Here is a 13,867-nt window from a genome sequence, read left to right as displayed (position 1 = left end):
CTTTAAAATAATTTAACATTTTTGTGGTAAAATACACATAATAAAATTTACAGTTTTAACCTCTTTTAAATGCACAGTTCAGTGGCATTATGTACTTTTATGATGCTGTACAACCATCACCACTGTCCATCTCTAGAACTTTTTTATCTTCCGAAATTAAAACTCTGTACCTATTGGACAATAATTCCCCATTAATATTTTTTTATTAAAAAAAAATTTTTTTTTAAATCTTCATTCACTTTTGAGAGAGCGACAGAGCGCGAGCAGGGGAAGAGCAGAGACACAGCGAGACACAGAATCTGAAGCAGGCTCCAGGCCCTGAGCTGGCAGCACAGAGCCCGACACAGGGCTCGAACTCACGAACTGTGAGATCATGACCTGAGCCGAAGTCGGATGCTCAACCGACTGAGCCACCCAGGTGCCCCTCCATTAATATTTAACTTTACCTCACAGAGTTATTTGTACTTACGGTATCATCATACTTACTTTCAATCTGTAATAAAGAGATATCAGTTATTACTGGAAAAAGAGCAGGTTGACAAGGAAGTGAAGGAAAATCAATAAGATCTGGTAGGGTGATGCACTCTTTCTTACCTATCTGTAAGCAAACATGAAAGCCAGTAAGATCTGGTAGAATAACACATTTTTCACCTGTCTGTAAGCATGTGATAATGTACAACAGCAATGCATTTTTTTTTTTTTTTTACTTATATGGTGACAAAATCCCAAATCTGTATTTATAACTATAGATTCTCTCTTGTGCTTCAACTTCTCTATTCCACTATTACTTGGACATTATACACAGGTACTTCAAACTTAAAAGAAAAAAAAATCCATTATTACTTTGTAAACATGATTTCTTTCCAAGATTTCTTATAACTTTAACATTTTTCTAAGATGACTATTGATTTTTTTTTATCTTGAGCCAATTTTGATAACTTATGTCTGCTTAGAAAATAAGAAAATTAATTGCATTTTCAAAATTTAGCATATATTTTATTGGCTCTGTATTTGTGTTTGTGTCACTTTTATCTTTCTTAACTTTTGTGTTTCTACCCTTTTATGATAAACTACCTCGAGCCTTACCAATGTGGATGTCTCTCCCACCATCACTTCATAGATCTTGAGTTTTCAATTCTGCTAGTTTTTTACCTCTAAGTTATTAGTGTCTCCTTCTATCTTCATTAAGCCCTTACTCCTTTGTTTTACTGTTCTTTTTCTGGTTTTTAATGTTATGTTACATTATTAACTTATAAGTTCAGTCTCCTGCAGAATAATGGCAACCACCTAAATTACAATCTCTCCACATATCCTTCCAATTGCTATAAAAAGAGAGCAAATAATACCCATAACTTATGTCTACAGCATAACTAGGACACAAAATCCGTTAATTTACATATACTTTAATTTGCATATAACTGGGGAAATAAACACCCTAGACCAGCAGAGTGTGCTCAGGAGCCCACCTCCAAGCAGATGTGGACTGCTTAAGCATTAGAGGCCACTATACAAAGATAACACAATAAACATCAACCATGATTTAGTCTGGAAGGAGGGGGCTCCACATGCATAGGAGAAATCCTGAGAGTAAGGATAAAATCTTGTAAATCAGAGCACTTTTGATGAGGAGGCCAAATGAAAGGGGATTATAAAATGTAGGGGGCCTGAGTGGTAATCATGGGAAGACAGCTTTGAAGAGAGGAAAATACTTTGGAAGAGATATTCCCTCAGGGATAGCTGGTAAGAGAAAAGAAGAAAGTGGCCAAGATAACAGCTCTGCTGAATTAAGTTAGTAGAAAAGAATTCAAAGAAAACAGACCCCAAAAGCCCCATTTATTTAAAAATAAATAAATAACTGCATTTCACTATATGAACAGAAGAGGGAGCACCCAACCTAAGAAGCAAAAGAAACCACCAACACAGGGCTCCCTGTTCCTCTATAAAAATAAAAATTAAAAATATATAAAAATAAGTTATTACTTAAACAGAAAAATTAACACAAATAAACATGAACAATATCTACAAATTATTCAAGCATCCACACAAATTTACATTTTAAAAAAACCTTCACAATTGAGAACTAAAACCAAACAGACAGCCATGAAGCAGAGAAAAACTTAAACAATACTTCCAACACAGATTAAATATAAATAAACATTTGCAGATACCACAGACACAATAAATCAAGAATTTTAAAACTCAGAATAAAAATGGAAAAGCAGGAAGATGTGAAATGCAAGTTGGCTAAAGTGAAGAAAGAAATTAAAAAACAAAATTGTCTCAGAAATGAATAAATTAGCAAGTACCCAAGAAGCAACAAATATGACCAAAAATACAGTAAGGATAGTGGAGAATACAAATAAAAGATGCAAATGAAATGAAACATAAAAAAAAAAGTGAAATAGATCAGAGAAAAGATAACGTATATAAAAGGTAAAGAAAAAAATGAAACAATAGATCTGCTACCTAAATTATTTTCTGAAATTATAATTTTAGGAAATGCTCTTGAAATATGTCTGGATTTTCATACTGCAAGGATCCACTGTGTATCCAGAAAAACCTGATCTAGAATTCTGAGCTAAGATTCAGCCCGGTAAAACTAGTACACGTTAAATGAATCCTCTGGCCTTCCAGACAAATATACCCAAGCTAGTTTGCAAAGAAAAGAAAACCAGGCATCACACTTTTTAACAGTAACATATAAAACATCAGTAGAGCAACATTTTAAAGAAACTCAAGGGAAAAAAAGATGTAAGCCAAGGATGTGACATCCAATCAAGCTATTCTTCAGGTATCAAAACTTTAGACAATGATGAACAAATTTTGTAAAGGGCCAGAGAGTAAATAATTTAGGCTTTGTGGGCCACATATTGTCTCTGTCATGATTCTTTTCCTTAAATTCCTTAAAAATGTAAAAAACCAGGGCACTTGGGTGGCTTAGTCAGTTAAGCATCTGACTTCAGCACAGGTCATAATCTCACAGTTCGTGGGTTCAAGCCCTGCATCAGGCTCTGCGTTGACAGCTCAGAGCCTGGAACCTGCTTCAGATTCTGTGTCTCCCTCTCTCTCTGCCCCTCCCCCACTTGTGCTTTCTCTCTCTCAAAAATAAACAAAATAAAATAAAAAAATATTTGTAGGTCCAAGGCCTTACAAAATAGTCTGCAGGCCCTAGTTTGCTGATCTCTGCTCTAGACAAAGTTTTAAATGTGGAAGAAGAGAATATTGTAGCTAGGTGCTTTTTCTAAATTGAACTTAATCCAACCAAGAGATGATTGAAAAGTCTTCTGTAAAAGAACTGGCAGTGTGCTGAACATATTTAATTACAGATCTGAGACTAAAACAAAGGTGAGAGGTTAAGTCTAGAAGTATGGCATATAAATGTTATATGCTCTGACAAAATAGAAGTAACACAACTTAAAATACATAAGAAAGATTTTTTTGATTGCCCTGAATAGGACAGATCAGTGGATAGTTTTAGAGGTAACAAATGAAAAGCATAAGCATAAATTTTAAAAAACGGGAAAACAACACTAGTATACTAACATAAATGTATTTCCGTAAACACTAGAACAAAAATACAACCTTCCTAAAACACGAGGAGAGGGGAAACGTACAAATAAACCACATAGCAACTCACAGTAACTGTAACATAAAATGACAAATCTTAAGTCAAACACATCAGTCCTATCAATAACATAAGTTGACATAATTCATCTACTAAATAAAAAATATTTTCACACACTCTCACAAAACAAAACCCAACTCTATCTGGGCTATATGTAAAAGACATATCTAAAACAAAGCAATTCAGAAAGGCTGGGGGGGAAAAGTGTGAAGGAAGATGAGGGTATATCAAATAAATGTATGCAAAAACAAAGTACAGGTTAGTATCTTGATATGCAATAAAGGAGAATTCAGACGAAAAAAAGCACTTAAGGAGTCAAAAAAAGGATACTTCATAGCACAAAAGTGATATTAGTATTCACATAAGAACAACTTTGCGCCAAGTAACACATAGAAATCTAAACAAACCAGAAACCACAGGAGATACAGGGATAAACAGTAACACACTAATAACAGGAGATGCCAATACACCATTGCTATATACGCAATATACGCAGCTACCTAGCAAGAGAATGTGGGAAAAAATAAGGATAAGAAATACTAAGCAAGGTATTCAGCAAGGTAGACTATAGGCACAGAGTAGGGGAAGATACTTGCAACATAAATAAGCATCAAACAAATATCTCTAGAGTATATTAAAAACTTATACAAATCAGAAACATATGACAACCCAAAAGAAACACTTGAAAATGCACTTCCAAAAAAAGTTACCAAACTGAAGTCCATAAAAATATTAAAACATGATCAACTTTATGGGTAACCTGGGAAATTAAAATTCAAACCACAAATAGCAGTAAGCATCCACTAGACTGACAAAAATTTTAAAGCATGAAGATAGCATATTTTATTAATATCTAGATTTTATTAAAATCTAGCATATTTTATTAATATCTAATTGTCCTATTACGATAGGACAATTATTGCTGAAGATGGTGTGCCTTTTGCTCTGAAACCCAAGAGCTCTGAGCTGTGATTCGCCTACAGGACATGACTCAGACTGCACTCAGTACTCCAGCACTTGATCAGCTGGACATTAAAACACAAGTGGCAACATTGTTTGCAGTGTCTCTCAGATCACCTTGTGAGCCTTCACTTCCTTTGGGCCCAAAGTTGGCGGTCTTTTGGATTACTTGATTCAAAAAAAAAAAAGACTGGAGCAGTACATCCAAATGTGGCAAATCTCTCTCCAAATTCCAAAGAGGTCCATCAAGTGACTCATTCTCAGTGATAAATGGGGCAAGATATAAAAACCTGGCTTTCACTTTAGGACATACCTCAATATGTCCTATCCATACCACAGTATACCCAAAGATTTCACTGAATTGGTAGGCTCCTGAATTTTTTTGAGGCTTATCTCCCATCCTCTCACCTCTAAGATTAGAAAACTTAGACATTTTAAGCTGCAGTTTTGTTTCAATTTCAGTATAAATATTATGTTGCGATACCCCATTTAAACAAAAAATATTTAAATCATACCTGATTGTTCTCTGTTCTAATGGTATTAACTCTATCATCTTCATTTTTCCAAAGAAACAGACTTAAAGGGAATGACAGATTTGAAAGTCATATTAAAAAATGATTCCATGAATATTAGCTTTTCATATTTTATCTTATTTGACATTCTGTAAACACAAATGTAACATTAAAGCCTCAAAAAACCTGAGAACATTATATTTCAAGTTCATAAACTACATTTAGTATGAGTACTAGCTAAATTCAAATCACATTATAATATCTATAGCAAAGTAAAATAAAATTTTGGAAACACATTTTGTTTGTAATTCTTTTGTGAATGATTGTTTATAAAATCTCTTCTATTAATTTCAAAAGACTGTATGAAAAACTGTTGCCTTAAGTACTGTAATTCTCCATGAAATGATACCATGTGAAACTCAAGCATACTGATTAGTTTACCCATAACCAAGAATCTAAGTGAGGTAGAACAACTAATTCTAAGAAAGGCAAAGACAAAATTTTCTGTCAGTAGGCTGCCCCTGATGACATAAGAATTATAATAGAAATAAATTTAAGCAATAATTATTCCTCATTATTAAAGATTAGAATCAAGGTAATTTTAATTAAAAATATCCCTAATTTCACTATTTATTTATTTATTATTATTAATTTCACTAATTTCACTAATCACTAATTTGTTGTAATTAGAAGTCCTTGTAACAGTACCCTGGTTATCTCATTCTTTATAGTTTAGATTATGACATGTAGAATCAACATCTATACTAGTTACCTTTTTTTGTTTCTTAAATCACTATTTGATTCTTCTGATGATCCTGGCACTTCAGAATTTCCAATTTGATTTTTTCCAGTTTGGTTTTCTTTTGGAGTGGCTTTTCCCTCTGCTGATGTTCATGTTCATCCATGGCAAATAAAGTTAATAATATTAAGAAAATAGTAAAATAAAATTTTATACAAATATGTATATATATGGACATACTCTAATCTTGTCCTGTGTCCTTTTCCATGAACTCTACTACACATGATATAAGGCAACAGTTTCCAAAGTAAATTTCATAAAACAGTTTATGTGAAAGGAGAATTCTTTGTGTCAATTCAGTTTGAGGAAAAGAAAGGATTAAGAAACCCTACCAGGAAAACAACCACACACCCCCTTGTAGGATTTCTCTGTTTTTATGTACAATGTGAATCTACAAGATGGGGGTAAGTTAGGTTTTACTTAAACTTAATTGTCTTTAGAAAGCTTTGGCCAAAAGCATCTTTTGAAATTGTATTGAGGAAACTTCTCTGGAAAAGGCTGGTATAAATACAGAGCATATAACGTCATTTGTTATTTCACATACATTTCTATTTATAAAACCTCCCTTCATTTTAACAGAATTTCCCTATATAGGAAAACTATACAATGTCTTTAAAATGTTAACATTAATTTTCTATATGATCTATACGAACAAAAGATCCATGAACCTCACAATATTAATGCAGATATTTTTCCTTTGGATAAATCAAATTTTTTAATTTAGAAAAAATTAATGAGTCATGTTAATATTCGAAAAACCATTTTACAAGAGTTGCCACAGAATTTTGCAACCTGAAGCCTGTACTGGTTTAATTTTAGTCTAGCTGCTATATTTCCCAGCTGGTATATTTGAAATAGTCTTTTAAAGACAATAAACAGGGATTTTCTAAAGGATATATTCAATGCAAAATGAACAAAAACCAGAGGTATCAGCTGCTTAAAAGTTAATAATAAAATACTACTCCCCCCCCCCCACCAAAGAAAGAAAAAACAATGCAAAATTCAGTAGATTCTAAGTAATTTTGATAGGGATCTGGCACATGTATCTCATTCGTAGTAACAGTCTAGAGCATGATGCACCGCACCATTCATACCTATGCAGTTTAATAACATAAAGAAAGCAGGCCTATTCACTTTTGAAAAAAATCATAATAGTGTCTTGAGAGTTACAGTAATATATGCATAAAATGTTATAGATTCACAGAAAAGGATATGATAACTGTGAAACTATGTTTTGAACTATGAGATGTTTGCCTGGCAAAGAAGAGAGCAAGAAGAATTTAAGCAAAGAAAATGGCATTTGCAAAATACACAGTACAAATATATGCAGCATTTTTGGCAATAGTGAAAAGTTCAGTGTGACTCTAGCATGGTGTTGTAAATAAAGCATGGGCTTTAGTCAAACACACAGGAGTTCAAGTCTTGGCACTGTCACAGCAGGTGTGACCTCAGCTAAGTTATTTTTTTAACCTACGTTTCCTTATCTCTAAAATGGCACGGTGCATGGAAAGCATGCAGCACAGTACCGAATCCTTAGGAGTGTCTCGACTTCAAGTTCTGATTTCTGTTCCACTGCATTTCATATTTTAGATCTTTATCACCTCAATCTACTCTCCATAGTGTCACCTAAGTGGTTTTGCTAGAATTGAAATCCAATCATGTTACTCCTATTAAAACAAAGCAGGAAAGAATACCCACTGGAGAAAAGACAGTCTTTGCAACAAATGGTGTTGGGAACATGCAAAAGATGTAACATGGTACATGGTAACGTGCAAAAGAATGAAACTGGACCACTTTCTTACACCATACACAAAAATCAATTCAAATTGGATGAAAGACCTAAATGTGAGACAAGAGAAACAAACCCTAGAGGAGAACACAGGTAGCAACTTCTTCTGACATGAGCCATAGCAGTAACTTACTAGATACATCTCTGGAGGCAAGGGAAAAATGAACTATTGGGACTTCATGAAGATAAAAAGTTTCTGCACAGCGAAGGAAACAATCAACAAAACTAAAAGGCAGCCAACAGAATGGGAGAAGATATTTGCAAATGACATATCTTTTTTTAATTAAAAAATGTTTTTAAGCTTTATTTTTGACAGAGAGAGAGAGAGAGAGAGAGCGAGCGCACATGAGTGGGGGAGGAGCAGGGAGAGGGAGACACAGAATGTGAAGCAGGGCTCAAACCCACAAACCACAGGATCATGACCTGAGCTGAAGTCAGATGCTTACCCGACTGAGCCATCCAGGTTCCCCTGCAAATGACATATCTGATGAAGGGTTAGTATCCAAAATGTATAAAGAACTTATCAAATTCAACACTCAAAAAACAAATAATCCAGTTAAGAAATGGGCAGAAGACATGAATAGACATTTTTCCAAAGAAGACAGATGGGTAACAGACACAGGAAAAGATGTTCAACATCGCTCATTATCAGGGAAATACAAATCAAAACTACAATGAGACATCATCTCACACGTGTCAGAATGCCTAAAATTAACAACACAGAAACAACAGATGTTTTCGAGGATACAGAAAAAGGGGAATACTCTGACCCTGTTGATGGGAATGCAAACTGGTGCAGCCACTCTGGAAGGTGGTATAGAGGTTCCTCAAAAAGTTAAAAATAGAACTTCCCTATGATCCAGCAATTGCACCACTAGGTATTTACCCAAAGGACACATGCACCTCAATGTTTACTGCAGAATTATCAACAATAGCCAAATTATGGAAAGAGCCCAAATGTCCATCAACTGATGAATAGAGGAAGATGTTGTGGTATATATATACAATGAAATATTACTCAGCCATAAAAAAGAATGAAATTTTGCTATTTGTGATGATATGGTTGGAGCTGGAGTGTATTATGCTAAGAGAAATAAGTCAGAGAAAGACAAATACTGTATGATCTCACTCATATGTGGAATTTAAAAAATGAAACAGATAAACACGGGGGAAAAAAGAGAGAGGCAAACCATAAAACTCTTAACTATGGAGAAGAAACTGAGGGTTACTGGAGGGGTGTTGGGTGGGAAATGGGCTAAAAGGGTGATGGCCATTAAGGAGGGCACTTGTTGTGATGAGCACTGGATGTTATATGTAAGTGATGAATCACTAAATTCTACTCCTGAAACTAGTATTACACTATATATTAACTAACTAGAATTTAAATAAAAACTTGAAACAAACGAAGTTAATATGGCTTCCCGCTGCTTAAACATTCCTTAGTTTTGGAACCAAGGCTCTTGCAGTTCGAGTTTCTACCTACTTCTCCAGTTGTACTTCATGGTACTTCTTCCTCCCCTTTATCCATAAACTATAATAATTATAATAAGAATAAGAATAGTATTACTACTAATAATAGCTAAAAGTTACTGAACCAATTACCACATTAAGCAAATCCTGAAAGCCCCATTCATATCATGATCTATGTGAAGGAAGCCTTCTGGAATTAGGCAGTGAACAATCTGCATGGCCAAACATTTGCAACCCTGGGTTTGAAGTATGAATATAAAGGGTTCTCAATGCCATCTTAAAGAACTTGGGCCTTAAGTAGTAATCAACGAGTCTTCCAAAGGTTTTTAAGCAGAAAGATAAATAATCCAGCTTGTAACAACAAGAATGATGCTGACTGCACTCTGCAGAATAGACTGGAAAGCAGATTATAAGCAAGGGGGTTACAATATGGTTTTTAAGGTTCCTTTATATATATATACACATATATATGTATAAATACATATACATATGTATATACATATATACACATATATATGTATATATACATATATACATATACATATATATGTGTATATATATTATATATATATAATATATATATATAAGTCTACAGTAAGGATTATTTCAAAGCTTAAACAACTGGAAGAGTGATGAAACCAAAGAAGTCAAAGTACACTAGTTTGGGGGCAACAGTGGAGTCAAGTATTAAATATGTTAAGGTTGAGGCATGTCAAAAATGTAGAGGTGTTTAGCACAGACCCATGGGAAAGAACAGAAGACAACTAATGGAAAGAAATACGCACTTCAATATGAAAATGGGTAAAGCATTACTCTTTCCTCCTTCATTAAAGGACTTGTAAAACATACTATGCACATTATTTTAAAAAGCTTTTTTTAATGTTTATTTTTGGGAGAGAGAGAGAGAGAGAGAGAGAGAGAGAGAGAGAGAGAGGCAGAGAGAGAGGGAAACCCAGAATCTGAAGCTGGCTCCAGGCTCTGAGCTGTCAGTACAGAGCCTGACGTGGGGCTTGAAGTCACGAGCTGTGAGATCATGACCTGAGCCAAAGTTGGGTGCTTAACAGACTGAGCCACCCAGGTGCCCCACTATGCGCATTGTAACTGTCTATATTTGATAATGTAATGTTAGAGTTCAGATATTTTGCATTATCATGCACCACTAAAGAGTAATTTGGTATTTTAAAGAAACTATACAACTACCATCAACAAATGGAAGTATACATATGGGAAAAAAATTAAGGAACTTTATTCACATCACACATAAAAATTTGTTCCAGGTAGATTAATAAACTGAATTGGAAAAGCAAACCAAGACATGTTTGAAAGACAATACATGGCCTCAGGGTAGAAAAGAGATTAAAAAAAAAGACATAAATAACACTATCCATAAATGAAAATATCAATAAACTTGACTATATTAAAATGTAAGAACTGCAGTTCCATTTGTGCTCAGGATTATAGAAAGATGAAACAATGCTCCCACTGGAACAAGAAGAAAAGGTAAATAATCAATAAAATAATAACTTTTCTTGAATTCATCAGAGAATTATGGTTGTGGGGAATTGAATTCCAATTCTCTCCTAGGAGAAAATGGTTTCATCTTTGGCAGAGCACAGGAGGAAGTGGTAACTGCTATTAAAAGAAATAAGAAAACAGCTAAATTTTTAAGTAATTCTAAAGGCCAGTGTGGGCTACGAGGATAGTTTGGAATCTCTGGGATCTTCAGACACAAAGGGAAGTCAATACTTAATAGCAAATTCCCTTCCAGGTACCTGTATCATACGCTCACATGAAAGACTAGGGGCAGGGCAGGAGACCTGGCAGGAGAGCCATCAGTGGCAAAAAAGTATGACATTCCATCCTTCTCAGTACTCTTCTTTCACACAAAGCAAAAGCCTTAAGCCAATTGGGGAGGAACTGGAAGCTCTTCCTTCTCAGGATCCAGGAAAAAATGTATTGGTTCTCAAGGAGGAACAGAGGCAAAAGCCATCTGCTTTGGAGGAAGAGTAAGTGACTCTCCTTTCAACAATATTAGCTTTGAAAAATCTTACCACGGAGGAAGGAGTGGAAAACCTCATCACCAGTCCTAGGCAAAGCCTGAAGGAAGGGTAGAAGCAAAAGCTGTAAGGATTATCTTGGCCCCAGGATCATGCACTGATCCTGTTTACTGTAGTAAACAAAGCATTGGTTTACTCCCACTGGGTTGGGGGAGGGGGAAGAAACTCTCTCCTAAATATAAAAAATCATTTTCCCTTACTTTAAAATTCTTTAAAAGATAACAGTGTAAAATAAAAATGGTAAAAATGTATTGTGGAGTTATATACAGAAGTAAAATATATGACAACAGCACAAAGGAATTGGGGGAGAAAACAGAAGTAATACTGCTGTAAGGTTCTTAAATTATATATGAAGTTGTATACAATTTGAAAGGAAACTTCAAATTTAAAGGCTCACTGTATATAGTTTAGAGCAAGAGTAGTAAACTTTTCCTTAAAAGGCCATATAATACATTTTTCAGGCTTATGGACCACTGAGTCTTTGTCACATCTCCTCACATCTGTCATTGTAGTATAAAAACAGTCACTGAAAATATGTAAACAAAATGGTATGGCTGTGTTCCAATAAAAGTTTATAAAAAACAATCCATAAGGCATGGCTTAAAATAAAATAAAATAGGGGTGCCTGGTTGGCTTAATCAGTGGAGCATGCAACTCTTGATCTTGGGATTTTGAGTTTGAGCTCCATATTGATATTATAATATTAATATATATTAATAGAGATTAAAAAGTTTAAATCTTAAAAAAATAAGTATAAATATAGATGTTTGATGACCTCTACCTTATAGCAACCACTAAAAGTTTTCTTTTTTTAAAAAAAATTTTTAATGTTTATTTTTGAGAGAGAGATAGAGCATGAGCTGGGGAGGGACAGAGAGAGAGACACACACACAGAATCCAAAGCAGGCTCCAGGCTCTGAGCTGTCAGCACAAAGCCCAACACGGGGCTTGAACCCATGAACCACGAGATCATGATCTGAGCTTAAGTCAGACAGTTAAACTGAGCCACCCAGATGCACCTAAAAGTTTTCTAAAAGTTTTAGAAAACTTTATGAGACAACACTAGTTGTTAGTCTAGTAGTTAGTCTCTAACTAATGAGACAACAGTGGAGATAAAATTGAATCACAAAAAACTTCTCAATCAAGAAAGAGGCAAGAAAATGGAAAAATAGAAGATGGAAGAAATGAGACAAATAGAAAATAAATAGCAAGATGGTAGATTTAAGACAAACCACGTCAATAATAATTACAATGAATGTAAATGGTCTAAATACCCCTAGTAAAAGATATAGATTGCCAAATTGGACTAAAAAGTAAGATCTAAATACATGCTGTCTATAAGAAACCCACTTTGGATATTCAGTAACAGATAAAACAATGGAGAAAGATATACCATGCAAACACCAATCAAACAAAAGCTAGAGGGGTGCCTGGGTGGCTCAGTTAAGCCTCTGACTCTTGATCTTGGCTCAGGTCATGTTTTCACAGTTCATGGGATCACCCCATCAGTACAGAGTCTGCTTGGGATTCTCTTTTTTCCTCTCTCTCTGCCCCTCCCTCAATCACATGCACATGCTTTTTCTCTCTCAAAGTAAATAAAAAATAAAAGCTAGAATAATTATATTAATATTAGAGCAATTAACCTTTAAAATAAAAACTATTACCAGAAGTAAAGAGAAACATTGTATAATTACATTGGGGTCAGTTTATCAAGAAGACATAATAATCCTAAATGTCACTCATCTAATAACAGCTTCAAATATGTAAAGCAAAACTGATGAAGAGTTGATGTCAACACATTTCTTTGTAATTTTAGAGCATGTTGACAAAATTTAAGAATTCCTTTCATCAAAAGAATCATAAAGAGAATAAAAAGAAGCCACAAACTAAAATCTAGAATGAATTATATACAAACATACAAACACACACACACACACACACACACATGCACGCACACATATGGTGGAAAAAACATATATGTATATAAAATGGAGCTATATTTAAAAGAAAGAAAATGGGCAAAACATTTGAATAAAGGCAAATCCAAATGGCCATAAACATATGAAAACATGCTCAACCAAAGGGAACCATTAGAAAAGAAAAGTAAAATATTTGGAATTAAAAATTCAGTGTAAGGATTTAATAGCAGATAAGACACAACTAAAGAGAGAATCAGTAAAATAGATTTGGAAGAAAAATCTGCAGAAATTATCTACAACTTAAAGCAGAGAAACAGGAGACCGAAAATATCTGATAGGATGACAAGTTATGGTTCAATAGGAACTTTCAGACATTGCCAATGGGTACAACCACTCTGGAAAACACATGGGCATTATTTGTAAAGCTGAATATGTGCAAACAATGCCAACGCTAGTTACATTCTCTGAGCTCCTCATGGACCTATACATTTAAGAGTCATGTAGAAGAATGTACATATTTGTAATATCCCTAAACTGGCAATAAACCAAATGTCTATCATCAGAACAAATAAATTATGGTATAGTCTTATAATGGAATATTACACAACAATGAAAAAAATAGTATTATATGTGAAACATGACTGAATCTTACAATGCTGAGCAAAAGAAACAAGTCAAAAATAAAATACTTTTAATATGAGTCCATCTAAATTAAATTAAAAACATTCAAAACTAA

General features: G+C 34.2%; 1 protein-coding gene across 1 annotated transcript in view; it reads right to left on the bottom strand.

The window, feature by feature from the left end:
• Positions 1-13,867, bottom strand: part of SPATA1 (spermatogenesis associated 1) — a 52,475-nt gene that overhangs the window by 11,856 nt on the left and 26,752 nt on the right. The window contains 3 exon segments of the mRNA XM_042997682.1: positions 487-598; positions 5,101-5,161; positions 5,870-5,981. Of these exon segments, the coding sequence (XP_042853616.1) occupies positions 487-598; positions 5,101-5,161; positions 5,870-5,981 (285 nt within the window).

This window comes from Panthera tigris, chromosome C1 (genome assembly GCF_018350195.1).
Source record: "Panthera tigris isolate Pti1 chromosome C1, P.tigris_Pti1_mat1.1, whole genome shotgun sequence".
Taxonomy (NCBI): domain Eukaryota; kingdom Metazoa; phylum Chordata; class Mammalia; order Carnivora; family Felidae; genus Panthera; species Panthera tigris.
Note: the sequence above shows the minus strand (reverse complement) of the source record. Positions and strands in the feature narration are given on the sequence as shown.